Source organism: Diuraphis noxia, unplaced genomic scaffold (genome assembly GCF_037042655.1).
Source record: "Diuraphis noxia isolate RWA-SAM2 unplaced genomic scaffold, SU_Dnox_SAM2 contig0005, whole genome shotgun sequence".
NCBI classification, from domain to species: Eukaryota; Metazoa; Arthropoda; class Insecta; order Hemiptera; family Aphididae; genus Diuraphis; species Diuraphis noxia.
The window spans coordinates 38140272-38158895 of NW_028301715.1; the positions used below are offsets into that span (position 1 = coordinate 38140272).

Consider the following 18624-nt stretch of genomic DNA (forward strand, 5'->3'; position numbering starts at 1 on the left):
TCAACCGGATTCTCTCGCCTCGCCGTCCAATCGCACACAAACTATTCGATAAAAAAAAAAAAAAAAAAAAAATGCATCTAGGCCACTAAAATCTAAGACATGCGGAAAAATTGTAATACCAAGTTAGAAATTTTTCATAAGTTAATTAGACTACGCAACATGCAAACGTTACTGTTGTCATACGACCAACACACAAAGTCAGTAATTTATATTATTTATATTATTATGATGTCATGAGTTATCACAGAGTCAAAACAATGAGGTCTGTCGAGTGTTGTTAATTGTCATCGTGAAATCGGGGGAAAACTTGCGAAGATGTTATATCGTCATGTATACAGGATGATTCGCGGTTTTCCGCACAAGCAATGAGAAGGATAATATAATTAATATTGGTTTTCATGTCTGTAAGTGTATTCGAAAACGTGTTTTGCGTTTAATCAATCAGCGGCTACTTACGGTAACATTAATTTATTACTGTATTGAGTATTCCTTGCATTTTCGTTAAATCCTATTCATAGGCATGTGTAAACAATTGTTGAGAATTTTCGTAACGTCGCTGACGTGTGGCATATTATATACAATAGAGGTTTAGGTTTATGAAAACTATTGTGGTGATAATTATTGCGATATGATTTAAACTAAATGCGATACCTGGTTTTGAAGAGTGCCTTTACTCTCCAAACACAAAATATGTGCCCAAAACTGTTAAACACCATGTATGTTTATAAATACGTGTTTCCGTCGGATCGTGTCGATCGCGGTTCACATGAAAAATGTTAAATATAATAATAACCGTAATACGCAACAGGTAGTAAAATTATTATTAATAATAATTAAATAATATTTACATTGTGCCCACTAGACCGTAAATCGTAAGTCGTCAAAAAAATTGTACATTAGGTGTATAATATTAATAATCGACATTGTCTGCGAGCTTTTTCTCTTTGTTAACTGTTACAGTAGGTGAACTATGAAATAAATTATAAACAATTATTATTGAATTTGAGTGCGCTAGACAACGATTAGCCAACCATAAAATGATTAAATGATGCATATAAATGTACATGTCGTAGGTCAGTGGCGTATTTGAGCTCGTCTGTGATTTTTATTTATTATTTAATCAACAATGGAATAACTATTCAAGTAAAAATCAAATAAATAAAAAAAATAATGTTCGAAATGTTGATGGACCGGTGCTCTCTGTATAAAGAGTTTCATTAAAAAAAAAGTTAAATTTATCCACTCCGTGGTCGAACTTTAGACATACCATTCTCATAAACCATACAAGATATTCGCTTTTTATTTTTTGATAAGAGACTAGTGATTTTACCGCTTGGATTTTTAATGTTTATTTTGTTAAATTAAACAGACGATTGTCACGCTCATTGTATTAATAATTGGAACTACACCCTATTAACTTGCCATAGTACCTACTACAAATAATCACAATATTATGAAACATAAACATAAAATATTTATTATGAAATAATACATTTAATATACATACCCTAAGAAAATAAACACATGAATAAACTGTAATTCTAAAGTACTTATCATCAACAAAACATTCATGTGCTGTAGTGCAGTCAACAAAAATAATTAATCAAAAGAAGAAAAGAATAGCTCTGTTGAAGGTAAAAAATAAAACTAGAAAAAAATTATGATATAGTAAGCGATGAAAAATGAATTATAATTGAACATCCCAAAAGTATATTTTTTAAAATAAAATAAAACGTACAAATCTTAGTAATAATTTGTTAATTATAGCAAAAATTTGAGTTTTATAACATATACTTATTTGCATCAATTTGACAGCAGTGGTGTATAAAGAAATTAATTTCGGTGGGAGGGGGAGGGGTTACAAAAAAATGTATATTTCAACACTCCCTCTCTTAAACTATACTTGGTTACGTCCTTACCAACCAGGGGGCTTGAACTCCCAACCCCCTAAATACGCCACTGATTTTACAGGTGAATACATTATTTAGCTTCCTCCTAAATGTTTACCCAGTTACGCCACTGGTCTACACTGTCTACGACACGCACATAAATAGGGAAGTTTTGCCAAGACAAAAGAACAATAACTATATAAGGATAACCGCAGTGCGCAGACTTTTCGGATTCCGTACACTGATGACGTCATGCGTACCGGGTGAAAGCCGATCAAGGACAACAATTACAATGAAATACGATTGTGTTCAAAAACGAGCATTTTGACGACGACAATATATTGCATAATATGTAAGTTTAATACACATAATATGCGGCGGGTAGGCAGGTAGGTAAGTAAAAATGATGTTTATGAGTTTTATTTTTTACAAGCTCGTGTGTGTGTTCGACGTTTGGTTATGCGTATTCGCCTCCGGAAAGTCTCGAACGTCGAGGCTCTCCGTATATGTATTATGACAGAGTGCAATAACGAGGGTCGCTCGGTTGCAAAAATGTTGTATCGATGAATTATGTATGAGTTGAATTTTTTTAAATCCCTTTAGTAGGTTTGAAAACGTGCACGTGACATTTTTATGGGCCTTTTAATTATTAAAACTTCGGCCGAACGTATATATATATATATATATGTAAATATATATATACGTTATGACATGATCGTGAATCGGACGAGCTAGTTCTTTGACCCTTATTGATAAGACTTGGGTGAAAGTTTTCGAAAGTGACGAGGACGTTCTTCAAGCAATACAGTATAATAATGATATTGTCCAATGAATTTTCTATTCACGAAACTGTCCTACAACAATACTCGCGTCGGTGCACATGAATGGGTCGTTCTAAATGGTGCAAACACCTGCATGTATTATATTCTACTATGACTATCATCAGACTAATTTTTTTTTGAGTGGTTGCTAAGTACAGACCGGTAGGGACTGATCGAGTCCAAAAATGCTTGTCTTGTCCCTGAGAATAGCAGGTGGTCTGGCCTTGTATATAGAAAAAAACAAAAACACGGTATAACAATGGTGATTTATAAAAGAATAAAGTTTAATTAATATAATAACAAGCTTAGTAAACGTGGAGTTGCAATATAATATCGATGAAATTACATTTTTTTTTATCTTTAGGAGGAAGTGGGTGGGGGTTGGAACGTCATGCTTTTTTATTGTAATATTATTTTTATATAATGCGAAATATTGTTTAACAGAAAATTAAAACGAGAAAAAACTACCGTGCAACGACATTAGCGTATAATAATATATAGTATAACATAAATAAATATTGGAAAGTATTCGTCGTAATACGTATTTCGTGGCAATTTTAACGATCACAGTCATCGAATCGTATATTACATACTACACATGTTAACAAATAAGATAGTTAAAAGAGCAATATATATATATTTATATATATAGCGTTGACTAATAGTATTGGAAGAAGTATAAGTAATGAAATATAATAAGTTATAGAAGAATAAAAAGCTCAGGCTTGTGGAGTTGGGGGTGGGGTTGCAAGAGTTTTCAGTACATATTATGCAATTATAATTTTTTTTTTTTTTAACCAATATCAGTTATTTTAAAAAAGACGGCAGGGCTGACACGCGTCTGTTATAATATAGTAGAGCTCGGAAAAAATAAAAGTGTATCTACGATAAAATTATGTATAACATGTCTATGGTTTTGTGAGGGAGGAGTAATAAAGAATAAGGTCCGAGGTGCGTTTCTCAGACAACATCAAGTTTAATATATAATAATAAATTATAATATTATGCGGGTACATCTATCTATATTATTGTGAATCAATCATTATAGGAATATACGTCGTTTCGTAATAAAATCTAAAAATTCGTTATCAAATAACTATAGTTTTATATTATGGAGTAATTTGAAGGGATATGGCTGACGGACATGCGGTTGATATATTGGCGGAGAGATGGTGGAGGAGAAATTTTTGATGGTGGGCGGTCGAAAATCGTTATTTTTTAAAAGTTAAATTCTTCTTGGCCGCCATAACAGCACCAGCCATCAAGCTTCGTCTGTGTCCGGATTGCAGCAGAAGGTCTACTGGCTGTTGCAGGTCTCCATCTGGGGATTGACTGGGTAACACTAGGGGTTGTCCAAATGGTCTCGTACCCGCCGCGTACTTAACCTGTTCTGTGTACGCGACAGGTAACAACGAGTGAAGAAAGAGAAAAAACAAAAAATAAAAATAAAAATAAAATAAATAAAAAAATAATAAAAATAATTGAAAAAAGTAATCATAAATGGTTTTGAAGTGTATGTGTAAAAACATCATAATAAAATAATATAATTATAATAAAAAAATTTGCGCTCAGAAGAAACAAAATGATATAAATTCGTACTTTCGGGTAACGATATCGATCGGCCTTGTGTTTGGGACCTGCCACCGAACATGGTAAAGCTCTTGACGCCGCCGAACAGTCTCCGCCTTCTGGGTGCTGCCGATTCCGGGAGTCTGCAGGAGGCCGAAGACGTGCCGACGACGTGTGATTCCGCTAGGATAGGACAATCACGATCGCGACATGAGAAATTCGCAATTTTTCGAATGGCTTTTTTAATAATTATATAGACACACTAATATTTGTGCCACCTAACGTATCGGGCCAATTTAAAGCCAAAATAATAAATAAAATAATAACAATATAGTAATAATAATACCTATAGGTATTGTTTATACACTTCTCGAAGAGAAGGATGTATATACATATATAAATATATTATCGCAATTAAATATACATATTTATATGCTATAACTCCTGAAGATAATATATTTATATATATATATATATATATTTATATGCATATAAATGTAGGTATATATATGTTTTCAGCATTATAAGAGTATTAAATAATTATGTTTTACCAAAATAATTAAAGACGGTAATATTATTCATAATAATAAAAAGAAAGAGTTCAGCTTGCCCAAAGTCGAGAAGCGTTAACATGCAACGTTCACAAAACATCAACATAATTATAAATATAATAACATAACCGTAATAATGATAAGCTCGACACGCCATCACCATTGTATATGGTGAATATGTTATATTTACAGCAACAATAAGCGAATATAGATAAATTAATAGTATTAATATCATGTTGATAAACAACAAACGTTGAACAATAAAATATATTATAATAATATAATATATAATGTACCGACTACATAGTATTATATGAAAAATATTTTATACTTTTCCGTGTGCGATGTAATAGTGTTAAAAAAAAAAAAAATGTTCGTTCGCGTATACGATTATTATAGCCGTAGGTAGGTACATAATTATATATCATTGTTATTATTATAATAATATCATAGGTTTTGTGTATAATATTATAAGTGCGGGTAGCGTGTCCGGACGAATCGACGGCTCAAACACGTGCAAATCGCCTGGATCCTCCGGACGCGCTTCCGGAACGAGATAATCATATAATACGTCTTATATTATAATATTATCGAAGACAGAGTGCGTCTGTAGTGTCTATACATATAGTGATCTGTGATCTAGATAGATAGAGAGAAAGATACAGACAGACAGAGAAAGAGAGAGATAGAGATGACAAAAAATGTGTTACGATACGATTGCATGCGTGCATGCCAAAAAAATAAAAACAATAAAATACGGGGATCAAATCCACTCGTAACAACAACAACAACAACAACGACGACGACGACGACGACTTGCAGGTCCAAGTCGACTCGTTACGTGTGCGAACGCGTAAACGCACACACACACACACACACACACACACACACACACACACACACACACACACACACACACACACACACACACACACACACACACACACACACACACACACACGCACACACAGCCGTGCAGACCTGAGCTGGACGCGATTGGCGGCGACGTGACGTTCAGCGTGGTTCCCGGTCTACCTAAACTGTTCGGGTGCTGCAGGTGCTGCTGCGGGTGTTGTTGCTGTTGCTGCTGTTGCTGTTGCTGTTGCTGCTGCTGCTGCTGCTGCTGCGATGGCGACGATCTGGGCAGTGGTTCGGTGGGCGGCCCTCCGACGGCCATCTGTTGCTGTTGTCGCGAACTGGAAAGACCGCCGCCCGGTCTGGGCGACGTCCGGATCTCGCCGGCCTGCTTCAAAACTTGGTACACCTGGTCGACCGGTTGTCCGACGCCGTCCAGTTGCTGCTGGAGGCCGCCGCCTGCACCACTGCCACTACCGCCGCCACCGCCGCCACCACCTCCAACGCCACCACCACCTCCTCCACCTCCTCCACCAACACCACCAACGCCGGCACCGCCAACACCACCGCCGCCGTCCGCACCGGGAATTACTGCGCATACGGGTAGAGAAAAAAGAACAAAAAAAAAAAAAAAAAAATAGGCACACCACACACCACGTCAACGACGACGAAACAATACATAATATACACGCATATACATAATATACATACAGTATATACACGTGTGTGAGTGTATGTGTGCATGTGTTTTTGACACACTTACGCACACGTGTATATATGATATATGAAATCAAACGAAAATTAAATCATAAGGGGGAAAAAAAAAACAAAAACAAAATTTGCAAAAATGTTTTTTTTTCTGTGCATTGTCCACACCACTCCGTGTATAATATATAGGTTTACAATCGAAACACTCGTCAAAGCAAACTCGTAAACTTCGAACATGATATATATATTTTACATGATCATTATTGTTCTTTATATATACAATGCGTTCAAGATTTCAAAACAAAATATTGTTCATTGCAGAGTTCTATGGCCGTGCGATTCAATGGTCAAAATCACATCACACAACGATATAACACACAATTGATACACAATATCATACAATTATATTATGGTCGTATTATAATGGAGCTGATACCTATATGTTATGTATATTATATCGATACTGTAGAAGAATCGTTTCGAAATTTTCGGAATTCACAATCTACATGTTTACCTATTATGACCATTATCTACCAATGTATTAATTCATGTGTTACACTTATATATTATATTATGATTATTATGTGGGTAACTGAAACCTATAAGTGAATAATAATAGACAAACAATGTTTTAAACGAACAAATTAGATGGTTATTGATATTGCTATTGCTCCTATTATTCTAATGGACTACATATTTTGAAGAAATTAAAGGGACTATATTCAGTAAAATAAAAAACATAAAATACCTATATACATATATCATTCTCATGATAAAAATAACTTATAAATTTATGTACTGTCTTTGTACAGTTGACAACTAATTGTACGTTTAAAATATTTTAAATTTATCATGCATATAATTGTAAGTTTAAAACAATCAAGTATGGCAATATTTTATTGATTATATTGAATATTTTTATGAATAATTCTGAAAATGTGGTTTTGATAAAATTGGTAATAGAATATTCAAAAGAATATTGATGGTATATGAAGACACGAAATTACTTGGGGCTTATAAAACTCACTAATTATCATACAAATTATTTAAAACTGAATATTATTAATTTTACTAACGATTACTTATTTAAATATTAAAAAAAAAAAATGTTTAAAACGATTTATCTATTAAGACATAATTATTTCCAGTAATTATAATCATTATAAACCGTAAAATAATATAATTGGTAACTATAATATAATATGGATGGTGGCGAATATGATTCATCAATATTTGATTATATTTATGAAAATAATAATATACACTTCTTAGTAATTTATTTATTTATTTAATTTATTTATTTAATATAAACGGACGTCAGTCCTAAAACATAATAATATTACATTGTGTGTGAAAGATTGGATCACATTGAAAACATTGGATCTGTAGATAAGTGTAACTCGTAAGCACTGTTTTAAGAAACGTATAGTTTCTGTCTATTTTTTTAGAACATATTTTGTATGGTGTTAAAATTGGATGAAATGTTTTAGACTAAGTTAGGTGAATAATTTTTTAAAACATTTTGATTTAAAATAAATAGCTAGAATGAGAATAAAATTATTTGTGGAAATTCATCATATTTATTGTTTACTAAAAACAAATAATTATTTCTAGGTAAATTATTAATTAAAAATTTGTTTATCTTATGTATTTATTACTATAATATGAGTTCGGTACATTGACATGTCGTAACAAAAGTATTTTTATTTATTTTTTTAATTTGTATATTTTAAAGAACATGCATTTATATCGTTTATCGTTATTATTTTATGGTGTGTTATGCCGGAATCGGCTTTAAATCGTTTTTTCTTTAATTCCTTTTAAATTTCAAGATTTGATTGGAGAAATTAAAAATTGATTCCATCGTCTCAAACACGCATGAATTTAAAAACAAACAGATTTCGTATCCACTACCTAAAATTATTATGGTCCTATAATATTTTATTCTTACTTTGTGAAATTCGAGAGCAAAATCTCATTTTTTACATAAATATTAATATAAGCGAGAACTTTAATGAATGTCTCAGGTTCACAAGTTACAATATATATTCATCACTAAATAGCTCTAGGTGGAAATTGAAATTAATGGAATAGTAAGAATCATATCATAATAATACAAATTATATACATACGACTTCATGCTTGAACGATTAAACGCACGTCATTAGGTATATACCTACGTCCATTAATTATTTTCTTTATATTATTATGATTTGTGCGGATCTGAATCTGACATTGTATATTTCTTCGAGGAATAATAATTGAATTAGGAGTTTATCGTTTTTGAATCACACGAGTTATCGTATTATGTTAGGTCAACAAAATTGGTTAAATAAAGTAACATGTTCAAACATCTTACCACGTCATGTTATATTGTTATGATAAGTAAATTGAACTACATCCTAATTGTGATTTATTTAATTTTGAAAACCCATCAAAATGTATTTCTTTTGTTTAAATGTATAATCTGTACGTATCCACGTCAAACCATTAATTACTAAAATATCCTTATTGTTTGATGGTTTTTTAATTTGCCTAGGTCATTTTTATTATTTTATAATAAATTAAAAATTATTAGCCAATAGACGTTTTAAATTATATTATTCATTGGATATTAGCGAAATGAATTAAATAACAGTAATAATGCATGTTGAGTAGTTCTAGAAAAACCGAATATCATACAAGTAGAAAATATATTTAATAATACCTTTACTTAATATAAAACATTTTAATAAATTTGCTTGCATAAAAAAAATAACTCAGAGTTGATGTCTGTGTAATCAATTAATTAACATTGAAGCAAAATTATTATTCGTTATTGATGGGAATGAATATGAAATAATAAGTTAATGACAAAATGAAAAACCATATGGAACCCAAAGATGAAAATCATAGTTTTCGACTCATGTTATTGTTTTATTTTTTAATTACTTTGATTTTCAATCCATAATACTTTGAAGACTTGAAGTAAATAATATCGTAAATAATTTTTAATACCCATGTAAAACTTGCAATGATTTGTTTAAAAAAAATCAATAAAAATTGTATTGCTTGTTCTGAATTTAGTAAGAAAGTCATAAATTTTAGAATAAGCAAATAGTATACTTTTGTATAGGTAGCTTATCTACGATGGTTTTAAAATTTGTGTAAGTAAAATTGTAAGCTAGCCTACCTAGTAATTTGTTGAAATATTAAGTGTTAATTATAAAAATATCGTAAAACAACAAATAAACAAATCGCCAGTGTCAAATTTAAACCTATAATACATTAATGCATGAATCTCTATAACATTAGAGAATAATTATTAGTTAAGATAACTTTAATAATATATAGTCATAGATATAATTATATAAATAGAAGCTATTATAGAGACTGTTCCATGCCACGGGCAACCGCCTGTGAACGGGTCAATCTGTGTGTTTAGGGTAGGATGTACCAAAGATGATGACGACAATGGGGCGAGTATTATAATAATATACAACTAAACACACACAAATTTATATATATATATATATAATATTATAGTGTTGTAGCTTGCGCAAACTTTGTGCCATCTGTTTGTTTTCAAATAATTCCGTGATGCGACGACGGATCGTCTAAGTGTTAGATTTAAATTCAAGCGCATAATCCAAACCGTTTGCCGTTTTAATTAACGAATATTGTTTTGCATAAAAAAATCTGCAGATCTCTAGATAAATGTATATCGAATACGTTTGAAGATGATAGAGAGGGGAGGAAAAACCTATTTTTACGAACAACTATGTGATTTCTAAACAATTTACCGTGCGCGGGATATGACACACTGTGACGGTGCAAATTTTTGTTAGTCGTTTAGACGTTTAAATTTTTATCATATCCATGTCGTGTATGTACCGCATTCATTTTGGATGTGATATATGAACGTTTGAGAATTTAACAATAATTGTATTAATTATAATAATAAATACAATTATAAAAAAAAACAATAATTGTCGTTCCGAGATCGAAGCTTTGAAGTAAAAAATATACTCTTGCACCGTCACTGAACACTGCACACCCATATCATACCACAAGTCACTATCATTATTGCGCACCAGGAACGCAATCAGTGGTGACAGTGGCCAATATATAGGGCGTGGGTGGTGCGACAATATATAGTACACAGTTGACAGTGGTGAACTTGAAGTTAAAATTATTAGTGTGCTGTATATGCAAAACGTATACGGTCGACGCCACCCCACAATGAACCGTCTATGGGTGTAATTCTTTATAATATATATACAATATTAGACAATATATATTTCGTATTTAATTAGTATGCAAAGCAATATTAAATTATATATATACTACAACAATAATTACTTTATTTACTAATATTATTAATATGATATAAACACTTTGGGCATTCGGTTAATTGTGTACGGTGGTCGATCGTCGTGGTGATGGGTATAATAATGATATAATGATATATATATATATAATATATAATGATAACTATGATAGGAAATTATTATAGGTAAACAGTAAATACACAACCTTCGCCTCACTAGCACATCGAATGATAGAAATTTAGTACCTAACTCTACGAGTATATAGTGAACGTATAGGTACCTATGGGTAATAAGTATTTTTTATGTATATATAAAATGAGAAAATAAACAATTAAACGTTTAAAATAGAAAATATATATATATATAAACACATCAATCAAACTGAACAACGTGCATGGATTTTATACACCAATAAAATAAAAACAAAAAATAAAATAAAAACAGGAGATAATTATAAAAATTCCGTAAGAATAATATATATATATATTATATTTCATTGTTATTTACAACCCTACTACGTATAAAACGTATATGTACACATAAATTGTATGTACACAACGACTTTGGAAAGCTGAATTTTTTAGTAATAATAAGTTTAAATAATAATAATAATAACAACAACGAAAAAAAAATTAAAAATAAATGAAAATAAAATAATAACACTTCGCTGTTTTGCGATTGGGGTGTATATATATATAACATATATTTAAGTTATAATAATAATATTATGTACATTGATGGTGAGTGTTCTTGAACGTATATAGCATATATGTGATATTATACGGACATCATACACAGTATAAACGTTATACGAACACCCGCATGTAAGTAGTAAGTAATATATTAAGAGTCTGAAATTATTTAAAAACCAAAAGGAATGAGAACGCTTAATGTTGCCCCACAGTTCTCTGTTATATGATATTTAAAAAAAAAAAACATTATCATCCTGTGAACTAAACTAATACTTTATATATAAATATATTGGTAACGAGAATTTGGAAGATTTTACTAATTCATACTTCAATGAAAATTACTTTTAATACACATCAGAAATATTTCGTAGATACCTATAAGAAATTATAACATGCGTGTGTCCTATAATTATTATACGTGCGTCCTGTAATATTATTTCGGCACGAGACATTGCCAATATAATAAATTATAACGTCATGATAATCACAATTATTACAATAATACTATTTTTATTGTGTATAGTTTATTATATTATCATTGTATGGGATGTGTACGAAACCAATATTCCGACTTACCTTCATCGTCGTCGCGGCCCGCCACGTTCATTGCCGCCATTTTCGTCTCGATCTCTGATGTAGACTTTTGACGGCGCAACAGCCGTGACTTCACCTGACACCGAGTGGTGACTTTCTCCTGGCAGTCCAAGTGCACGTTCATTTTGCACACCCGACACTTGAGACCTTGTCTAGTGTGACCTGTGAAATTACGAGTTACGTTAATAATGTAGATTATAAATGTGTGATATTCTTTAATTGTTGAATTATAATAGTTTTTTTACTGAAAGTTCTAAAAAAAAAAAAAATGCGTGATACTTTAAGTAGCATAAAAAACAAATTCAAACTCTGAAACATCTCAATAAAAATACAGAGTAAATTAATCAAATCCTTAATAACTTAAATAAATAAATCACCCTTAAAAATAAAAATTTAAATACTCTAACACACTATACTAGAATGTATAGTACATTCGAGAAACTTAGTGGATGTAGATCTTCACTTCAGAACTACCAGCAGGTCGATAAACAGCTCTCAAAAAAGGAAAAAAATTAATCAAAGTATGAAGAGAGGATCTCTTGTGAAATCTGTGGTGTTACAGATTAAACTGACTGCAGTGAAACATATTATAATCAAATCTTTCAAATACGAGTTAGATCACAAGATGTTAGACTATTAGGACAACAACAAGATGACAGCCTTCTTAAAAAAAACTTGCAAAACTCGATATGAAAAAAAATATTGAAGCCATATGCTTAAATCTCAGTTACTTAGAATTAGCGGGTATTCAATCGTTGAAATATGAAGAGAACCATCTAAGAGATCAATCGAATAAAACCGTTTTAAATAATTAAGTGATCAATGACCTATATAATATGACATGTTCATAGATTTAGTGAGGAGGTATTCATTGTGTGGGCATAATCATATTTTTATATGGGATAATTTATAATGTTTAAAATTCCCTGTATGCGTAGTTCAACGTATTTTTTTAAATGGAAATCTTTTTTTTTAAACAATGTATTCAGTCAAGTCTATTCTTCAGTCATTTTGACGTATCCATTTTATAATATGTCTTAAAACACAATATTGACAGAATGAGAAGACGTGAGATCCAAACGAAATTTTAATATGATTTTTCGATTTATTTTTCTATTATACTTATACCTATATTCACATTTTAAAGTAAAATAACTGCGTAGTCACGATTGCTTATTTCATTATTTTTAAGGTATATTTTTGAAATCGATTTGTTATATATATTTGCATTTTCACCAAAGGTCAAAGGTTTCAAGATTATCTTGATCCCATTCGGTATTCATCTTGTTCACGGAATCGAATCATAGAGCGTAAGGTTAATTTTATTTTCGAATTTATTGCGTCGGAAAAAAATATCTTTTTTATTTTGAAAAATGATGTGTACGAAAGTAATATCAATAAAAACAATTCTAAGTTTTGGCCAACGTTCTTAATTACAATGATTCCAGTACTTGATTTTATTGTTATGGGTTAAGGCATTTTTTTGTTTTTAAAAAATCTAAACGAATTATCGACTTCAAAGCTACGTATTGACAGAGACTACAACTGTTTTGAATAACTAAATTATTATATATTTTGTTAACATAACTCGTGTTTTTGATATTTTATCGGAAATTAAACGGTACGTGTATAATATAAATCCCTCATAAGTTAGTGAGTCATAAAATTTATTAAAAGGAGAAACTATACTTTATCAAGCATATTATTTAGTATTTACACAACACATAATATGCCTGACAACAAGCGAATAGTAATACACGTAAAACATGAAAAGATATCGTTCGAAAAATAGTGTTTTGGACGATACGATTTAACAATAAGATTATTCAGTATCTACTTATATAAGATTTCATATACATATATATGGCTTTATTCAATGACTGTGATTTAACTCAGTTTTTTTAGGTGGTTTTAATGTTTTATCGAATTTGTCAGAATCATTGGTGGACGGGGGTGTCAATCATAATATTGTATTGGTCTCGCTCGATTTTTCTGGGCAGAACCCATTATAAGTTTGATTAAAACTTTTGAAACATCTTGCATACTTACGAAATAAAAATATTACACATTTTCTTCTAAAACTTTTGTGCACAATTTATGAGCGCGCTGTGTATATTATTACTATTTCTTATTATACAGGCTTAATTTACCCACACCACTGCCGCCGCGTTGTGTGTTGTGTGTACAAGACTAGACTCCTCGACATTCTTTATGAAGTATGCGCGTTTTAAGTATTATGTATAATTTTCGACGTGCGTGCTTTTTAAAGTGTTATTATACCGCCGTTGGTATATACCAATATACCATATCATATATAATATATAACATTCTAAAGATGTATAATGTATACAATATACATTGTAATACATTTTATTAATCGTCGTACGAAATTCCGTGCATAATTTATACCTGCCGTTACGCATATTTTCAACAGTGGCGGTGAGTTTATTAGCATTTCAGCGCCTATTAAATTGTTTATCTGTTATACAACAATTATTAATACTCGACGCCATCGTTCAGCGGAATCGTCGGAATCAAAATACTTGTGCACAAGTAGTGTATATTTTCTCGCGCTTCTCTTTTGGCCGTGCCAATTACGTGCGTATAGTCAAATCGATGTTCAAAATTCGACATTTAGTCGTGTAGATAGTATGTGTCTGAACTATATAATACGTCTATGACTAAACTTATGGCGAAAATACGCTTTGAATTATGAGAACACCGATGTTATGTATGCGTTACATAATTAATTCGATAACGATTTGCAATAATCATAACATGTAAAAAATCATAATATAATTACCGGACAGGGGTTTATTAAAAAAAAGACAAATAATCACAAGTACCTATTGTTACACGTAAATTATAAAAATAGACATTATTAATAAGATAAACGTTATTATTCTTTACGAATTGTAATTTTAAAATTACAATTTATTTATGACAAAAATAAAAAAATAAAAACCACTAAAACCAGAATTTTCGGTTAGATGTTTTTACAAGTTGTTTTTAATATATTAATAATAAATGTGCTTAAGTGCGAAATACCTTAAAGTTAAGTTTAATGTATTTTCAATGGTCTAGTATTTAAAATAAACAACACAAATATAAAATGCCCAAAGGAATATTCTGTACAGCTAGATGGATTTGTTATTTTTAACTAACTTCTATAAATAAACAGTATTTTTCAAGGTTCTTTGATGAGTTCATTTTCTAAAGAACCAAGAAAATTAATAACTAAACAACCAAATATAAAATTACGTTTTTTAAATATCATATATTAACTTAATAAATAACGAAATTCTTTTTGTTTAATAGATTTTCAATTTTAATATGCAACAACGTACGTTTGACTATTATTTAAAACACATGTCTAAAAACATTAGTCTGCATGACTAAATTGCAAAAATAAAACATTGTGGTTAAGTATAAGTTTTTTGTTAAAAAAAAAACAAAACAAATAAATCAAATAAATCAGAAAAGAAACAGATTTACACCAAATACATGAGTAAGAGACAAAATGAGTTATCGTCGTCTCATTGTGATATTGCCGGAATTCGATAAAGGGACAATGCCGTTTAAAACAGGTTGTCGTAGCTTAATAGATGACTGCAGATGAAATCGTTGGCGTTAGGTGTCAAAAATGTTTACAGAAAGTTGATAATAAATAAACCGTGTGCTGAGAAGGTGAATTCATACACAATGCATCTCATATATGCGCATAACTATGTGACGCATTTTTTCCAAACTTCATATTATTATTATTACATACATTCAATTTTCGTCGTCGTTAACAATGTTTCACTGTATTACACTATAAATTTACACGTAGAGGACATTGATTTACAATATTCGCGTAAAAAGATATTGGATTCCACGCAAAATATATATATTATATGGCACGAGCGTTTTGGGTTACAGAATACCACTGATGACACAACACCGCGAACACCGCCATGTGTGGATATAATATCATCTCTTTATCTCTCTCTCTCTCTCTCTATCACACACACGAGAGAAATAGGAAAACGATATCCGTCCATCGAACACCGTGAAACTGAAACTATGTTGAAAAATATCAGTGATTGAACGAAGCAATGCGAGATCAGGACACACAACTAAGAAGGTTAATCTATGTCGAAAATTGATGAAAACGACGGGTCATCGTGATCGGATATCGTCGTGTTAAAGTATTTATATCTAATTAAGATATAATATATCATATGTTATATATAACTAAATAATGTTTTCACTATCAAACTTTTAGTTTTATATTATTGATTAGATATACGCACCGTATAGTAAAGCCGATTAAAGCCGAGAAAATTAAGGGGGAATAAAGTATATCTTATTTTTTTTTTTAATAGTCTATAACTAATGCTTGTGTTTTCGAGTCTAATTATTTTACAAGTTTAAATCAATTAAAATAAAAAAGTAATATTAAGAATATATAATAAATGTACATCAATTATGGTATACATGCATATAATATGATTATGACAATATTTTGTTACTGTGTGAATCCGATATGTAATTTATATATCTTATTATATAATAACAATTAAACAATGTGACCCATAACAAATGAATCATTTATATATTATTATATTTTTAATGTCAAGCTTAAATTAAAAATAATTACCAATTATTAGAAGTTTTTTAGCAAGTTGTACACATGTATAATATTATTATAGTTATTGTAGTATTTATAAAGTTTAATTAGTACCTAGTAATTTTTTCCCTTTCATGTTGATTTTCGCATTATTTATTTCATATTAGTTTTTCATTAATATTAAATTGTTTATTGCTTTTTTGTCAGAAAGTCACTTGATAGTTATTAATTTATATATTTGTTTAAAATCTTTTAAACACTTCATTAGTGTCATTGTTTTCATTATAATATTGCTTCAGTATAATTCTGATTCCTATACACTACCGTAAGTGCTTCAAGAGCATTTTTTTAAGGTAGAACCCTAAAATATTATATCATAATTTGGTATTGATTGTACTATATCTAAATAATCCATTTAGCAGAGTGTGACGTAGTTCTTCAAAAATATGAAAACATTTTCTCATGCGTGTTGTTATGGAATCAAGATGAGGTGTAGCTACTAGATATCAAGTGTTATCAAATATTATAGTAATATTAATTTGATAACTTGTAAAAACTAGGTTAATGAGGTGAATTGGATAAGGTAGCAAAATGTAAAAAACATAAGAAAACTGGGAATGAGTTATTTGTTGTTATATTTGACTGTTGGTGCATGGTTTGTGCAAATTTAACAAGAAGGTTTGATTGTTGTATTAATACATAATTTCGAAATTTTGAACTGAATAAATTAGCGTACGAATATAATATAACATTATTGCACGTTTGCACAATATAGAAATAATATACTTATACATATTACATTAATCACTGTTGAGTGCATATTTTTTTTCGGACACTATTTCCTATACGTTTATTCGTACCAATAAACATAAGATGTAAATAATTATTCGATCGAACTGGTTTCTTGTGCTATTTTATAGGAGAAAATAATGTCGTCGTACGAGTAATGCAGTGACTAAATTATCTTTTTCAAAACAACAATAAAGGTTACCTACTATATGCTCACACATGCCGCTTTTACTTCCTTCACCATCATCAGTAACTATGTATGAAAACATACAACACGTGGATTCAATCACTCCTTCCCCCCGTACATGCCCACACAACCCACCATTATACTAAGCATACACACATCACCAGATTTCACGTTTATGCACCTGATGGCATGATGAAGGGTAGACAAGGCATCGAGTGTGTAAACAAAATTAGATTTTCAGGGCTTCCGGGCGCAGGTCTCAACGGCCATGGAGGACGATATACAAATTGGATTCGATTAGGGCTTCCAATGCTGCCACTGTCGCCCGCCGCCTAGTCGAATACGTGAACCGAATGGAAAATGCTACAATATATATAATTCAGAAAGCACAATATAGATATATCAGAGGTAAATATCGTACAATAACGTTATTTCCACTAAAACCACTATCATATTATATATATTTATAACAATGTGTGTACCAAGCAATAATAATATTGTATTTACTATTTATATTACAACGCGTTGTTTATATGTTTGGCGACTTGGCGTGACGGTGCTGAGGGCGCTTGGCGCCTCTAAATAGGTTTTCCGACAGTTATTATAGAATAGTATAACTGGCATTTTAAGATTATTTTTATTTCCTAATTTCGATGATAGACCTGGCAACGTTTGCGTGGGTTGAACGTTTACATAGATTAGAAGATTAGATTTTCGTTAAATGTTCCGTTGTAAGTCGAATGGTGTTAAATACTATTCGTCTACAGAAACACATAAACACACGATTGTTTGATTGTATTTACTGATATTGTATAAATATTATTATTTACTACGCGGTACTACTATAATACTTGAACGTTCGCTGTCGTAATTTTCTAAGACGCGAGGATTTAAAAAAAAGAAAGACTTATAGTTCTGACAAAATACGATGTCGTCGATGCGAAAAACGAAATTCCCATAGAAGTCACGTTTTCGAGAAATCGATGAATTCGCTACATAATGTATAAAAAGTATAATCACGTACTTTTATTTTTTACTCAGAATCAG

The 18624-nt window shown here is 30.7% G+C and overlaps 1 protein-coding gene across 14 annotated transcripts in view; it reads right to left on the minus strand.

Annotated features, from left to right (window-relative positions):
• The window catches only part of Stacl (SH3 and cysteine-rich domain-containing protein), a 300394-nt gene that overhangs the window by 21909 nt on the left and 259861 nt on the right, over positions 1-18624 (minus strand). For 4 of the 14 annotated variants that reach the window (XM_089228324.1, XM_089228323.1, XM_089228321.1 and 1 more), the window contains 3 exons: positions 11972-12151; positions 5812-6276; positions 2871-2933 (listed from right to left, as the gene is read on the minus strand). In XM_089228324.1, coding sequence (XP_089084450.1) covers positions 2871-2933; positions 5812-6276; positions 11972-12151 — 708 coding nt within the window. Of the gene's footprint in view, positions 1-2870; positions 2934-4309; positions 4463-5811; positions 6277-11971; positions 12152-18624 lie in introns of all 14 variants that reach the window. The other 10 variants (XM_089228333.1, XM_089228332.1, XM_089228329.1 and 7 more) reach the window with 6 other exon arrangements.